Source organism: Apodemus sylvaticus, chromosome 4, assembly GCF_947179515.1.
Source record: "Apodemus sylvaticus chromosome 4, mApoSyl1.1, whole genome shotgun sequence".
NCBI lineage: Eukaryota > Metazoa > Chordata > Mammalia > Rodentia > Muridae > Apodemus > Apodemus sylvaticus.
The window spans coordinates 94,632,504-94,650,463 of NC_067475.1; the positions used below are offsets into that span (position 1 = coordinate 94,632,504).

Consider the following 17,960-nt stretch of genomic DNA (forward strand, 5'->3'; position numbering starts at 1 on the left):
TAAAGAGTAAATCAGAAGATCAATAAGAGGATTTTAAAATGAGTCATGCCCCTTTTGTAGAAGAGTAAGATCAAAGTATTATAAGGAGATGATTAATGCTATATTCAGACTATATTAATGAGAATTAGCAGAATGCGATAGGGGCCATAAGAGGATTGAATCAATGGTATTAATATTGGCTATTATAACTGGACTATTAAAATTAAAAGTAACAGTAAAACCTTTATGGCTGAGATAGAGAAAGATAACAGGGTAAAACTAACATTGTCTTTTAGGGTGTGGTTAAGTGTAAATCAAGACATATTTTCTAAAACTTAAAGTGTTTCTCATATTATACCAAAACAAATACTCTGAATTTCAGTTCCTACAATTTCATTTAACATGATAGTTCAGGATATTACAAAGGAAGTTTATTTATGCTACACATCCTGAATATCAGTTCATTTGTTGTCATCTAAATGGACCCACTATTTTTTATTTTAAAATGTTTGTTTGAAATTTATTAGCAGGTTCAGAGGACAATATTTTTATCCAACAATGATTTTATAAAAACTATATGATCTCTGTTTAATTTTCTAGAGATCCCAATGGGACCCAGGGCAACAGCACAATATGGCCTCTCTTCACAAGTACTGAACAAAAATACCTAACCCTGAACACAGAGAAATCAAAAATATACTCTAAACTCCGTGCTCCCCAATGCCAATTCTGGAGACTATTTTTTCCAAAGGTCTTGGAAATGACAGGTATGTCCTTTTCCCATTTTCTTCTTTAATAGGTTGTGCATTGTGCAAAATTATGAAATTTTTTGGGTCAAATGCCAAAATGTGATACTTTTATAAAGAGAAAAAGAGAGAAAGTTATGTCTTTGAATGGACAATGAGGTGGATCTGAGAGAAGATGAGGGCAATGAAACTTTGATCAGAATATACTGTATGCAAAATATTTTCAAAAATAAAAGAAGTATAGTGGCCTTGGTTAGATGGAAAACTCATCAGGTAAAGAGCTTGCTGAGCAAACATGAGGAACTAAGTTTTGTCCTAAGCATAACTAAGCTTATGGCAAGCACTTACCTGTAATCCTGCTGCTGGAGGGCTGAGGCAGGGGGACACCTTGGGGATGATGGTAGCTAGTCTAGAGACAGTGAGCTCCACTGTCTCTACTAGACTGTTGGTATAGGTTCTTTGAGAGAGCCTACCGCAACAAATAGAGTGTGTGCTGATATAAACACTTGTACACATGCAGAAAGAATAAGTAGTGCATTTTCTCTCAAATGCAGTTAATATTAAACATGAAATAATTGTTGCCTTAATTTTATAACTATAATTTCTAATTTTAATCTTAAGAAAATATTTAACATTTATATCTCTAAAATGCTTTATTAACTAGATATATTTTTAGCCTAACATTAGTAATTATCTTCATAAATTACAATTATATTTAATATTACTACATGTCAAAGTAAATGTTAACGGAGTGCTATTTAGTTCTACAGTGTACAATGATTCTTTATTATCAGTAGGCTTAATATTTTCTTGAACTTGCACTCATTTTTCAAGAAATTTTGTTTTTAACTCAATTTAATTTAGTCATTTTATGTTTATCTACAGAACACTTATTAATGAAACAGTGAAGGTAGCATTGTCAATTTTAATTTTTAATTATTAAATTTTATTTTGCCATTTAAATATATTGTCTTAGTGAGAAATAATTAATATTTATGATCAAATTTAAATATTTATGGATAGTATTTTAATGTTACTTTAAATCATTGGTGTTTGTTCTAAATTTAGATGTGTTTTGTTTTTATTAATATACAGAATCATTTTAATTAATAAAAAGTGACTGATTTCAACTAGCCATCACATATGGGCTATTTCTTCAATTCTTGTTGTCAAAGTATTAATGTACGCTTTTTGGTTTCTTCTTCAGAGATTTTTGGGTTAGTTTTAGAAAAAAAAAAGCCTAAGCTCCTAAGAGATAAGTGAGGTTAACATGTCCTTTGATTATGGGACATTGATCCTCAAGCTTGCAATTTTTACTCCATCTGTTGGAAAGAGGTTAATGATATATCTGTGCTGTGAGTATGACTAAATGTTCCGTGACATAATATATATCCAGAGATGGGTCTCTGTGTCCCTTGGCCGAGCAACAATGCTGTCCTTGTATCCTCCGGCTGTGAGTAACAATGAGGCAACTCAGTCTGCCAAGAAATCAAAACAGACACGATTGAACATACCACAAACCACAGATTCTAATCTCTATGCGAAGTCTGCTTAAATGATAGTGTTCGCTTCTACTTTGCAGAAAAATTAATGAGTCAGTGAGGAGATGAATGTAAATGTTGTACTTATGACAAGGCAACAGAGTTACTGTTCAAACATACAGAATCCGTAATAATTTGCTTTTTGGTGTACCATGATTGATATACCAGATGTTTTAAAAGTTTGATGCAAAATCTCCATGTGAAAAAATCTTTTCTGTCACCAAAAATGTCCATTTTTGTCAACTGCAGCTGTCTGTGAAGACAACAAACATCTTTGTAATTTAAACAAAATATGTAAAATGTCCTAATTTGCTTTGGGTTAAATTTAGTGTATATTGAACATTATTTAGTATTTAAATATATAGTAGATTCTGAATATCACTCCCGATGTTTTCAAATTAAATATATTTTAATGATGCTGGAAAAATGACTTAGTGGACAAAAAACTTACTCCATAAGCATGGAGACCCACATGAACTTTTATAAAGCTAAATATAGAAGCAAACACCCCAATCCTGGGCAATGAGGACAGAAACAAATAGATTTGGTATGGAGGACTTCTCTGGTCAGCCAGCCTATTTGAAATAACAAGTTTCAATTTCAATGAGAGACTTTACATCACATATGTATATATGTATACACATACATATGGTGGGAAGTTATGGAGGCATTAAGGAACATATCCCCACATCAAACTGTGATATGCCTCTACTCACACCCAAACAGTCAACAATAACTATACACTTATCCATGGGCACTCATACATGCACATGTGTATGCATATGTAAAATGTCCTAATTTGCTTTGGGTTAAATTTAGTGTATATTGAACATTATTTAGTATTTAAATATATAGTAGATTCTGAATATCACTCCCGATGTTTTCAAATTAAATATATTTTAATGATGCTGGAAAAATGACTTAGTGGACAAAAAACTTACTCCATAAGCATGGAGACCCACATGAACTTTTATAAAGCTAAATATAGAAGCAAACACCCCAATCCTGGGCAATGAGGACAGAAACAAATAGATTTGGTATGGAGGACTTCTCTGGTCAGCCAGCCTATTTGAAATAACAAGTTTCAATTTCAATGAGAGACTTTACATCACATATGTATATATGTATACACATACATATGGTGGGAAGTTATGGAGGCATTAAGGAACATATCCCCACATCAAACTGTGATATGCCTCTACTCACACCCAAACAGTCAACAATAACTATACACTTATCCATGGGCACTCATACATGCACATGTGTATGCAGTTTAAGGCAAATAAAATATATGTGTTTTGGAACAATGTATTCATTTAAAATTACTCCATTTAAACAAGTTTGAAGTTATATGATTTGAGTTTTAAAGCAAATAATTTTCTGGGAGATTACATTTACACAAATATATATAGTCAAGCCACAAGCCATAACCTATAATTTTCATGATTTAAACGTTTAATGATTCTTACCATTAATGTTTCACATATTATAAGGAGAATATTAAAGTTTATTTTTTCCAAATGCACCTCTACAAACAAAAGAATATTTCAAAGAGTTACTGCAGAGTACTTTTGTTGAAACAAGAAAAGCTTACTTCACTTCACATAAGAAAGCAATAAGCTTGCTAAACACCACTTCAGCCATAGTTTACATTTAAGCAATAAATGTTCTCAAAGTTATGATTCTTAAGACTTGTTTAAACATATGGATTCCAGCACTTCACTTGTAGGCTGTACTTTAGTCCATATCTTGCCATTATTACATAGACCTCAAAAAATAAAATGTTCAGTGTTTGTGTCATAAGTTCAAGTTCATATTTGCAGTAAGAATATTGAAGTATAGTACCTCCTACTTATTTTTACAAAGAGACAGAAATTATTCATTTTCATCAGTGATAGCAATAATCTCTCATTAAGAATAAAGGATGGACTTTATGAAAAATATATTAGCTTTGAATTATCTCATAAGGAAATGCATCAGACACAATGACTTCTCAACTGCTTGAATAACTGTTGAACAGTGTATCTTGCTGAATCCAAAGAAGACCGCATCTAAATTTAAGTGCACTTAGGGTTTGGGGAGAAGACTCAGTGTTTAAAGTGTTGCTTAAGCAAAGATGAGGACTGAAATTTTGATCCCCTAAATTTATGTAAGTAAGCATAGTTAGCTTTATGATTAAATCAAATTAATTTTTAATCCTTCTGTCATAGTACATGGAGCCTTTACAATACCCAACCCCATTGTAATATGACTCTCTCTCTCTCTCTCTCTCTCTCTCTCTCTCTCTGTCATCTCATTCAACATCAAAATTGTGACAGGAAAATTAATATACCTTTGACCTATTACCTAAAGAGTTATCAAATTTTAGGTTGAACTTAGACAAGTAAGGCAGTGATAGAAATTATGGTTTTTCAGTGAGCCTGTGTTCAGTTCATGAATTTGGTGATTTTTAGATCAATAGCAAAAGTCATTGTCAACTTGAATTCTTCCTCTACTTTCATGAGAAATTGTTGACATTTTTTAATTCCTTACTGTGCACTGAAATTTTGTATACTGAACTCATATGTTGAAATCCAAACTCTGAGGTCAATGGTATTAGAAGATGGGTCCTTTAGAAATGAAGTCGTTGGGAGAGTGAGGCCTTTACCTGTAAGATCAGATAGAGTTCTTATTAAAAATAAAATAAAATAATTTTTAAGAGCAAAAATTGAGAGATGGCTTCTCATTTCCTGTATGTGTAAGAACAGAATAATGAGGTATCATTCATTACCAAAACCCTCACAAAAGTTCTGGTGCCCTGAGCCACGAGTTTTATCCTCAGAAATATGAAATGTAAGTTTCAATTGTATTCAGCATATCATTGCCCAAGGGTCCAAAAACATCCCCCTTTCCTCAGTCTTAACAAAAGTATTTCAGTTTTGCTTGATGTTTGCTCATTCTTTTCATTGTTAAGACAAAGAAGAGTAATCACTTTCAAAGAAAAGAGAGTCTTATTTGCAGACGAGGCACAAATGTGAGAAGAAACGATGATTACAAAAATGAATTTAAATACAGCATCCCAGGCCTATCCACTTTGCTTTTCCATTTTTATTCCAGCAGGTCATCAAATAAACAAATAAAATTATTCATTTATACTCTCCCCTTTATCCACAACCCACCAAACATATGCAAATATAGCAAACTGTTCCTGTTTTATATCTAGTAACATAGTTTGTGCAGTTTGAAGCAATTTAAAAATGCCTAAATCACTCATAGAAACAAATTAGATAAAAATTAAATTTACTATCTGGGAGAGGGCCCAAGAGCTAATAGTATAAGCTGCTTGTGCAGAGGACCCTCTGTGCTTTCTAGCACCCATGTTGGACAACTCATAGATGCCAATAACCCCAGCTCCAGAAAATTAGATGCCTTCTTCTGCCATCTCAGTTCATTCCACTTACCTGCACAGCCTCTCCCCCAATAAAGAACTACATGCAATGAATTTTAAAAATTTTAAAATATCTTTTTTATTTTAGTACTAGGTAGAAATTGTCACAAATCAATACATACAAATAAATTAAGCTTGTTCATATTCATATGTGTAAAATCACATTATATTTATGTCCAATTAATATGCCATAGAATTTCAGATGGGGATTACTTTTCTTTTTTCAGGAAATACTTGGGTCAAAATATAACTTAAGGTGAATTGATTTATGCAAATATTATTATAAATATTCGTGTTTTCTGTTCATTTAGCACTTTGAAATTAGACAATTGTCTAGAAAATTAGACTGCATTATTTGTTATTTATCTTATTGTAAAGAACAATTTTAACTTTGCTGAATTTAATTTGATTTTACATTTGTTGTCATTGACTGTTTTCAAAAGTTTAAGGAGCTTTCTTTCATGTTTAGTATATAATTTATGTGTATATTTAAAAAGTTAATATGTTGTTAAATTGTACATTGGAATAACTAATAGTAGTGTAACATTCTTTTCAGAATATCATTCAATATTCTCACTAAAATAAACATAGGATGTTTTCTTTTTTGGGTGGCTAGGTGGCAGCTACAAGTATATAAATATATGTACATAACAAAGAAAAAAGAGGCCATGAATTTGAAAACAGGAAAGGAGCTTGGTGGTGGCGGACGCCTGCAATCCCAGCACTCTGGGAGGCAGACGCAGACAGATTTCTGAGTTTGAGGCCATCCTGGTCTACAGAATGAGTTTCAGGATAGTCAGGGCGATTCAGAGAAACCCTGTCTCAAAAAACCAACCCCCCCCAAAAAAAAACAAAAAAAGGAAAAGAAAACAGGAGAGGAGGGGCATTTGGGGGTGTTGGAGGGAGGAAAGGGATGGGGATATGATGTGATTATTATAGAATTTCAAAATTAATATAAATTCTTTTCAAAAAGAAATTGGATTTTAAAACATTAGGTAATACAAATCACACAAAATTCTTAGTATTTAAAAGATAATAAATCATGTCATAAATTATCTATAAAATACTAAAAGTTAGGAAAATAAAAATAATTTCTAAAGAACTAAGTGTTTATAGTGGGTTCATGTAGATTGTTATTCCAAAATAGTAGGCACCTAGCAATTCTGTGTAGTATAACCAAATGTTGTATGACAATATAATTTTCCTTCTTTTCATTTTCATCAATTAATATGATAACCGTATATAAGAGTGTATGTATGTATGGTCCCTTCCGAAGCCCTTGGACAGAACTGTACTGTCCATGAAGCCCCACATAAGAATGGTGCCTGCTAATTCATAATGAATTGGCAGAGGCATGGTCCAGGATGAGGAAAGTTCTTAAGAGAACACACCTGCACTGAATCTTAATAGGAAAGCCTGCTGGAGAGGGAGCCTGATTCCAGAGACCCTGAACAAAGCGTCCTGGGCATCATGCTAAGAAATTTAAATTCTGTGTTAAGCAGCTATGCCTCATCTTTCTCTAATTGTTATATACGTATATTTATATGCTTATAGCTTCCACCTAGCCATCGAAAAAACATCCTATGCTGAGATCCTTCTTGTTGATTCCTGGATTTATTGGTTTTTGCTTCATTTAGGGTTCTCCTGCTTGGCATTATTATACTCATCCTGACTTACAGTTCATTCCTCAGGCAGTGCTGCTTTTGGTTTGTTTGTTTGTTTGTATCAAGAATATGCTAGTTTTGTCATTTTGTTATATTTATTTGTACGTTTTATTTAATTTATAATAATTTTTTAAAAAGGTTTTCCAAGTATCCTTTTCTATATCAAGGAAATATTTAATGTTAATTTTGCCTATGACAAGTAATTTTTTAATTCAAGAAATAGTACAGATGACTAAACTTCTGCAATAGAATTTTCCTAATTATATGATGCATAATTAAATATAATTTTATTTCATATATTTTTATTTCTTCCGGGTAAAAAATTGTTAACACTTAATTCTAAGGATGGATAGGGCTTGTTTGTTTGTTCTTGTTTTAACTAACTGACATAGTTTGGCCCCGCATGACTTTCATAAATGTTATTAATAACTCTAATTTTTAAATTTATGTTATATATTTGTATAGGTTTTGACTTTTCTAGTTTTCTTTATTTTACATATATTAAAGAAATGAATGGATAAGTTCTCCTTTTACCATTCTTCATATCTCAAATGAAATAAATCAATTTTCATATATATATTTCCATTTAGTGACCATTATAGCACATCAGTAGAGGGAGCCTTAAAAATACTCTTTCCAGAAATTCTGAGGAAGGCTCCTCAACAGATATAATCTCTTCAAAAGGCAACCATGGCATAATATATTATAGTGCTTTGTCACATCACAATGTCCAAACCATAAAGTTTTTTTATGATAAAGAAGAAGAAATTAGAATTCTCTCTAAAAGCAACTGAAAAATACCCATAGATATCTTCTTCTGATGAAGAAAATATTGCTTTAATTTTTAATTATGTAATCAATATTTTACTATAAATTCAATCCATAAATTTACTTTCCTTTTTTATTTTCTAAATGCTTCCACTTTATCCTCTAATCCTTTCCATTTTTTAAATTTTTTTCTTTTCAAACAAATACATTTATACATGAAGAATAATGATTAATGATGTAATCATCACAGGAAAATGCTGTGATTCACAATTTACTTGAAGGTCAATATTTCCTTAGTTATTTTTCTATTTTATAAAGGAATTATTAAGCTGCTCTCACATGATCAGCAACATATGCAACTGAGTATATATGGAATGAAATGTATTTTAATGAATGTAAAATCTGTATGGTATGATAATTGCAAAACTCTCCTTATATATCAGTAAATTGTCACAAATGTAATTATGTTGACTGACGATAGCACCTTGTTTTGTATTTTGTATCATGAAGTACGAAGCTTTTCTAATAAGAGTTAAATAGTAGAAGTAATATCTACATGTCTTCCTGGAAAATAATGAAAGGACATATAATATAAATTGACATGATCCAATTTGTACTTTCACTTTATTTTCATTTCTACACATTTTATTGCATTGCTTAATGTACTACATAAAGGTATATTAAGAGTGAGAGAAGGGAGGGGGTTGATTGAGGAACATTACAAGGGGAGATGGCTTATAGGCCTTTTGGAGGGAACAGGTTGAGGGGAAATCATTTGAAATGTAAATAAAGAACATATCTAATAAAAAGAGAGTGGAAGAAGCTGATAGTGCATAATGAAAACTAAAAATCTTGCTGTGAAGTATAATGTGCAGAAAATGGCATCTATAATTAAAATTATTTTCAGGTAATGTAAATAGAGATTAAACTTTAGATTAATGCAGTGTATTCCATCTTTTACAGGAGGTATTGATGAAACAGAGCAAGAGTGGAAGGCAGGATTCCATCGCTGGAGCAATTACATGATGGACTGGAAAAATCAATTTAACGATTACACTAGCAAGAAAGAGAGCTGTACGGCTCTCTAATTAATAAATTTACCCTTTATAGAATGTTCATTTTCCTGTAGATGAAGGCAAAAATACAAGTAGCTCTCTCCATAAATACCAAGAATGCTATTACACAGCAGAGAAGAAATGCCAAATGAGAATATCGATTACTTACACTTTCACTTAGTATTTTACCTAATGTCTCAGAACTGAGTCATTAGAAGTTGTTTTTTATTAATCTTCACAATGTAAACATTCAGAAATTAATTATGTGCTGCTTTAATATTACTTTTCTGAATAACATTACAGCTTTTACCTAAAAGTTACATCATGTGCTTTTATTCAATCCTATATTTTCAGAGCTACCTACATAAGTCTATTACTAAAATCTGAATTAGATTTTGAAACAATGGATCCTGTAATTTATATTACTGTTGCCTATATTTTTCATAAGTCTAATATCAATATCAAATAGTAAAACAAACAAAAATTTGGCTATCCATATACGTAGAGGCAAGAGAGAATATAAGAGATACCACATCTTGGGAAAAGTTTTGGTGAAATAAAACATGGCCAACAACAAAAGCAAGGAATACCAGGTACTGTCGAAAATCATGACTACTGGCTCTCCTGTGAGAGAAATCATGCTTCGAGGCATCATTTTATGAGCATGATTTCTCACATGAATCATGTCCTATCCAGAATTCAACAGCCAAAGAAAATATGTGGTTCTAATATCCACAGGAATTCTAGAATAGCATCCTCTACCTCCATACTGTGCTAAAGGATGGACAAAAAAAATCAGTGTCTGGAACCTCTCAGAGATCCCAGCTTTAACATATTCACAGATCGAAAAAAAATGTTTTAAATTATTAACATGTTAAATGTCTGTAAATGCAATCTCCACATCATTCAGTATTCCTTATGGTTATAACTTGAGGAACAATTGCTCTAGCACCAAATAAAGGCATTGAAATGTCCCTTAATTTAGGTGAGTTTGTGGTTCACTGTCAAAATGTGACAAATAAGTATACTTTACATTGTATGAGAATAAGTGTTGCTAGTTAAGACAAATCAAAACATTATTTTGATCATTTACTTATATACTGAAAAATGTTTATGTTAATGGTTTAATGTTCAAATTTTTTATAATAACTAATGTAACAAGTCTCATTCTTCTAAAAAATAACTCTCTTATATTGACTTTTTCATTTTCAAAAATTATATGCTGAAGTTTATAATGATAAAGATAATTTAAAAAGTAATGTAATTAAATGTATGCCAATCATAATTGTTGGATGATTATTATTATAATTTTAGCTATGAGAGAATTAGCTCAATAACTAATGAATAGGACAATCTGCACATTGATGGAAAAATGCAAGAAAATCAAGAATTAGTGAAATTCTCTATCATGCTTGTATGTACTGTACTCAACAGCACCTGTTCTCATTACAAACTTATTTGAAAAGGGAGTATGTAGAGGGAAGGAAGCTTTGCCTAAATATACTTAATGTGAAGTGTTATTTGCCATGCCTTAAAAAGTTAATTCATGAGTAATTTCCTAAATCCTCAAATAACTTGATTGAATCATTCATATCAATCATAATCTTGTCTACATATTACCCATTTTGTATTTTTTCTACCCATTGCAAGCAGTTTACCTTTACAGATTTGTTGGTGTTAACATTAGTTAAACGCTCATACACAACTGGCCAAGCAAATCTGATTGTTTATGTTCTTCACTGTCTATTTAGTCTAGTAAAAGTCCAACTTTCTTACACAAAGGGGAAAAATATGTCACCTCCAATAGATCTAAAGATCAATACAAATTTGTATTAGAGTTTTCTAAAGGAATAGAACAGACAAAATGAATTAATGAATATATTAAAAGAGAGTTTGTTTGAGTGCTTTATGGAATATAGCTAGTATTATAACAATGTCTGCCTCACCCTGGAGAGTCCTCGAGGATAGAAGTTGTTAAATACACACATTGGAATGTGTTAGGTGTAAGCCTGGAGAATTTCTCCAGAGCATCTGTCCTTGAGTCTAGTTTTGCATCTCAAAGAAGTAGGTTCTAAGACCAGTGACAGTGTACTACTGCAAGCGGATCTATGAACTAGACATCAAAGGTTAGAGCAAGCAGGTAAAAAGCAAAATTCCCTTCTCTCATGTCCTTGGATCTATGTTGCCACTGTCAGATTCATCTCATGTTTAAGACTGGTCTTCCTATTTCAAATATCCTCATCAAGAAAATCACAGGAATGGCCTGAAACTCACTTGGATTAACTTGATTCCAGATGCTGTCAAGATACCACCATAATTATTCATTACAAATGCATCCCTTGTCAGAATGACAGAGAGCTACATTCCCTCAAGTTATGCTTTTAATTTCTAAATGAAAACAATAAGCAGGTAATAATTTCATCTAACATACTGTAACTATACCATGAACAATTGCAAATGCATTATGCATTTTAGAATAGTTAGCAAATTTGTTGGACAATGCTTAGTCTTGTGGTGTCTTACAACATAAATATGACACTATAGATTTACACTTAAACAATATTATCTTAATTGCTTTATCATTGCATGATAAATATATAGAGGGAAGAAAACAAAAAGTTATGATTGTGTGTATGTATATGTATACATGTTTTAAAATAATAAGACAGAATCATTCAAATCAATTATAATCATATCTACAACAGTGACTATATTTACTTACTAGCCATTTTGTATTTCTTCTACCTTTGCAAGCAACTGACTTTTCCAGATTTGCTGGAATTAATGTCAGTTAAACACTAGTACACATTAGGCCAAGCAAATCTGATTGTTTATATTCTTCACTGTCTATTTACTCTAGTAAAAAGCCATAGATCCCTCCAGGAAAGAACAGGAGAAAGGCTAAAAATAAAACGCTTCAGTATGTTAACATGATCCTAAATGAGGAGGAACTGACCTTGCCCTCAATCAAGAAATTCTAGGTCTTCTGACAGCCACAAGTCTGGAAACTGATGGGCAAAGATTCCTGATTTTATCCTTCCTTGAACTTATTTGAGAGCTTTTCTGCATACACAGATGAGACAAGCACTTTGTAGTATTCTCTTTCATTCCTAAAAACACTATGGTTAATTTTCCAATAGCAAAGGTCCCTCTGGGTTGGGCTATTACACATATTGCTTTGCCTACACTGTTCATTACAATACCATATTTTCTGTGTCTTGAACAATTCAATGATGCCACCTAACCTCTGTTACTCAGGGGACCAATTGAATCCTTTACAATTATTTTATTTACTGAGCATCATTATCTTCCAGAGCGAGATCAGACAAAAGAAGAACAATGGCTGTTCAAATGTACTGGTGTCTCAGCATTTGGAGTGTTAATATTTTTCATGTTACCCACTCACCATTTTCTGTAGTGAATGACATTAGGGTTTTACACTGTGACGGATTATGTTTTATACAGATTATCTACTTCAACATTCCAAATTTCCTAGTCTTAAAATTCCCTTCACTAACAGTCAGTCAGGTGTTATCAGCCATTCTACTTCTTTTTTAAATACAATATCATTTGAGAAATACACAGCCTTCCAATCAAATAAACATTAACATTAAAGGCTTCCATATTAAGTATGTAACAGCCATTCAGTGGATCCATATTAATAATTTCAGCCTGATCCAGTTTTATGATCTTTTCACCACTATTCAAGATCCTTAGGATCTATTCTCAATCATTCTCCAGAATTCTATTTGAATGTAGTATAAAGTTCATTGAATTCTTTAAAAAGTGTAGTTTACCTCACTTCTAGGGGCCTCCTAGCCTTAAGACTTCTTAAAGATTGATAAACACCAATTGATAGGCACAGAGGGACACCTGTATATCCTTCAAGGAAGGTAATTATGAATTCTGTGTACATGGAAGGATCAATTTTCTTAGTCAAGGGCAGAGTGACCAATACTAGGAGGGATATATTTGTATCCGTCCTCTACTAAGAGTGGGGAGACTACTTTTGCAAGTGAGAAAATACAGTAGTTTGAAGGAGAATGTCCCCCCACAGGCTCAGATATTTAAACACTTGATCACCAGTTGGTGCTTTTTGGTGGGTTTAAGAGGTACAGCCTTGCTGGAAGGAATGTATCACTGTGTGCAGACTTTGAGATTACATAGCATCATCTTATATCTTTTTCACCCTTCCCACTTTCTACTTGTGCTTAAAGATGTAAACTCTCAGTTTTCTGTTCAAACCACTTGCTACCTGATACTGATACTTGCTACCATACTTCCCATTGTGGACTGTTAACTTTCTGGAATCATATGCACAAAATAAAAACTTCCTTCTATAAGTTCATTTGGTCTTGGTATTTTATTACAGCTATAGAAAAGCAATATTGCATGCATGTATACACATTCATTTATACAAAGAATCTCTTAGCTTCCATCAATGAAATAGTATAAAGAAATTTATTAAGTGGCTCCATCTGATAGAAAATAGATGATGAGAAAAGCAGTATGGTGGTCACACAATATTTACCTAATTAAACATTATAACTAATATAAAATTATATAATCTACTTAATAAATGAAATACACATTCATTAAATAAATTCATTTAGTTACAAAATGTAAATAAACTTAACTTTATGTTACATTAGAACCAATTGTAGCAACTGTAGCAAATATATTCATATGTATTCAACACATACTAATACTTGCGGGCATAAAGTTTTCTTAAGCTACTCTAATGAGGGTTATACCTCTCTAGCCCGCCACCCACCAGTATAGTGGAAAAAATTATTACAACACAGTGGAAGTAGACCTGTTTAGAGATAGTTGTTTGGGGCAATTGCCATCATCATTCTTCTCAGTGTAGTCTCCTAGCACACATCAAACATTAATCAGCAGCTACAAACCACTCCATTCAGCAAGCATCACACAAAGACCAGCAAAGAAACTTCAGTTCACTCAGCAGACACCACATATGAATCAGCAACTGAAGTTCAATCCAGAAGAAACCATAAAGCTCACCAATCAGCTCGCGTCTTCAAAAACCACAGAAACCTCATAAGAAATTCTTTGGTGAGGTTCTCTATGAACTCACCAGGAATGAAGTTTAGCAACGCAATTCACGGTGAAGTAATGCATGCATATCCTCAGCAAAGAATAGCAAGGCAGAGCAAGGCAAACCAATTTTCCAGCTCCCACTGTTAGTAAGATCATATTTCTATTCCTTGTAAATATCATACATTCTTTTACATGTCTGTTATAGCAAAACATCCTTTGCCTTGTAAATATCATACATTCTTTTACATGTCTGTTATAGCAAAACATCCTTTGACCAATTGTCCCAGTAAAGAAATCATTTGACATGACTGCCTTTAAAAAGAAACCAGAAATTTCCATTTCATATGCTATTAAATATTTTTAAGCTTATTGAAATGGGTTTGTTTAAAAATTCCCCTGATCTCATACAGAAGCATAAAATTTTTCTGCCAGTTTTCCTCAGTTTTATTATACCGAAAATGCTCTCTTTCTTAAGAACACAGGAAGTAAGTTGAACATGGCAACCCTTGAACCCCTTCAATGAGATATAATGTTAGAAGATTGTTCCAATTTCTGCATTCATGAATGAGACAAACAAAACTGGACTTTGATGAACTCAAATTACCTTAGTAGATTACATAATCACATAGCAAGCCAGAGGAAACCTCTCTTAACCATGTACATCCTTCTCCATCAACCTTCTCCATCCTTCTTTGGTCCCATCACAAAGGACAACCTCAGCACTTTTAGATATTTTATCTTTTAGATCAGTATAGGGCAATACCAGAAAGGGAAAAGGGAAGGGATGAATGGAGGAATAGGGGGAGGGAAGAGGGCTTATGGGACTTTCAAGGAGTGGGACGCCAGAAAAGGGGAAATCATTTGAAATGTAAATAAAAATATATTGAATAAAAAAAAAACAAAAAAATAAACCACAAAAGTTTCCTGGGTAGGTAGTTGTCTTTATCTCTCCACTGGGATCCTGCCTGACAATAGGAGGTGACCTCTTCCAGTGCATTGTTACCATTGATAGATATCTTGGCTAAGCTCACCCCCATTGATACTTGAATGCTTCCTTTATCTCATGTCTGTCACACATCCTAGAGATATCCTCCAACCACCATAACCTGTCAGCTGCATAATTACATTCATTTTCATGGGCATCAGGCTATCTCCCCTGTTTTGCCCCATACCTGACACTGACCCCCCTCTTCATCATCCCCTTTACCACAAAGTTTTCATCCTGTTTCTGCCTCCTATGACTATTCCCACTTCGAAGTGAGATTCAAGCATCCTTACTTGTATCTTCCTTATTTAAGTTCTTCAGGTCTGCGGGGTACATCATGGATTTCCTGCACTTTGTGACTAATATCCACTTATCAGAGAGTACATAACATACATGACCTTTGGGGTCTATATTGCTTCACCCCAGATATTTTCTAGTTCCAACCATTTGACCGCAAAATTCATGTCTTTGTTTATAATAGCTGAATAGTGTTCTAATATGTAAATGAATTGCATTTATTGTAGCCGTTCATTGGCTGAAGGAATGGCCAACCAATAACCAGCTCAACTTGAGACCCATCCCACTGGCATGCACCAATTGCTGACACTATTAAACTTATTCTGCTGTGCTTGCAGAAAGGTACCTAGTGTAATTGTCTTTTGCAAGGCTCTACCTAGTAGCTGGATGAAACAGATATAGATACCCACAGCCTAACATTGGGCATAGGTTGCAGATTCTTATAGAAGAGTTGGAAAAAGGATTGGAGACCCTGAAGGGGAAAACAACTACATAAGAAGAGCAACAGAATCAATTAGCATGGACCCTGGGAGCTCTCAGAGCCTGAGCAGCAACCAAACAGTAAATGTGTAGGACCAAGGACTATGGCACATATGTAGCAGACATGTAGCTCCTTTTCCATGTGTCTCCTTCAACAACCAAAGCAGAGGCTGTCCCTAAAGCTGCCTAGCAGGGCTGCCTTGTCTGGCCTCAGTGGAAGAGGATGTTATTAATTCTGCAGAGACCTGATGTGCCAGGATGGAAAGATTGCCAGGGAATCAGCCTTTTGGAGAAGAAGGGGATGGGGAAATAGGGAAGGAATGTCTGTCATTGGGTATCAGTAATTGGAATATAACTACTTTACAAACAAACAACACCAACAATGACAAAAAAATCCTGCTTATATTTCGTTTCATGTATCTCTCTAATCAAGAGTCTTAAAAATGTCTTGATTGCCTTTATCTTTGGGTTAAACTTTAATAATAAGTAAAATCCAAAATCTAATGCTTCTTTTTTTATTAGATATTTGCTTTATTTACATTTCAAATGTTATCCCTCTTCCTCATTTCCCCTCTGAAAAACTCCCATTCCATACCCCCCTTCTCACGAACACGCCTCCCACATTCCTGACCTGATATTCCCCTACACTGGGGCATCGAGCCTTCACAGGACCAACTCCACTCATTGATCTCTGAAAAGGCCATCCTCTGCTAGAGATGTAGCTGGAGCCATGAGTTCCTCCATGAGTACTCTTTGATTGGTGGCTTAGTCCCTGGGAGCTCTGGGGTTACTGATTGGTATATATTATTGTTCCTTCTATAATGCTGCAAACCCCTTTAGCTCCTTGGGTCCTTTTTCTTGCTGCTCCATTGGGACCCTATGTTCAGTCCATTGGTTGGCTGTGTGCCATGGGTATTTTGATCCCCCTTCTAAGAAGGACCCAAGTATCCACACTTTGGTGTCCTTCTTCTTGAGCTTCCTGTGGTCTGTGAATTGTATCTTTGGTGTTCAAAGCTTTTGGGCTAATATCCACCTATCAGTATTCTTTGAATCAAGTTCTAGTTTTCATGGGCATGTGACTTTCCTGGTTGGTTGCATTTGAACAAATGTGCTCTTCACTTAGGATTCTCTTATTTTTTTCCTCTGCTCAATTTCACTCCTTCTCCTTCTTTTTATTTGGTGGAAATGGTATTATTTGTATTACTATTATTTTCTTTTTTCCTTCCTCTATTGGAGGTGTAGCTTAAGATACTGTGTGGTGCTCTAGGAATAATGGTAAGCTGAAGGCAATTTATTTATGTATCATGATGCAAGTTTATCTTAGTTACACTTAAGAATCTTCAATGTCAAAAAATCTTATTGAATCTATTGAATTAATTGTATTTGAAATATCACTTGTTTTTCATAAACAGAGGTTCCAGAAAGACATATCTCACAATATTCAAAATAAGACATAGCTGTCCTCTTCTGCCAGAAGTCCATTGCCTTTTTAGTTTTAGAGTATTCTTTTTTTCCATTGGCTATTCATTAACTTTTGTTGAAATTATCTTTTCTTTCTTTTTATGACATTGTAATGTGATAATTTGGAAACTTATCTTTTTATAGGGAAATAAGAGAATGAAAACTCAAATGCTAACATATGCAGTGGTATTTAAATTTAAACTAAATGCCTGTATAATGTTCTATCTAGCAGGTGAATTATCATTTCCACATAATCATAAAAGATCAAATTTTAATAATCTCACTTGGAGTTGTCTCTTCAAAATCTTGTGCAAAATACTAAATGAGAATTTTGTATCGTACTATTCCTTCTCATGTTTCATGTTGCAGAACTTTTCAAAGAGATGAATTGGGTAGAATAATCTTCCTTTGTTAATTGATTGTAACTGCCAATTAGAGAAGAAACATTAACGTACCCTGACACACACTGGAGGGATTCTCCTGAGGGAAGCCTCAG

The 17,960-nt window shown here is 33.4% G+C and overlaps 1 protein-coding gene across 1 annotated transcript in view; it reads left to right on the top strand.

Moving 5' to 3' along the window:
- Bche (butyrylcholinesterase) overlaps positions 1-9,700 on the top strand; it is a 79,295-nt gene extending 69,595 nt beyond the window's left edge. The window contains exons 3-4 of the mRNA XM_052180356.1: positions 580-746; positions 9,089-9,700. Of these exons, the coding sequence (XP_052036316.1) occupies positions 580-746; positions 9,089-9,213 (292 nt within the window). The 3' untranslated portion in view covers positions 9,214-9,700. The remainder of the gene's footprint in view (positions 1-579; positions 747-9,088) is intronic.
- Positions 9,701-17,960: the final 8,260 nt, after the last annotated feature.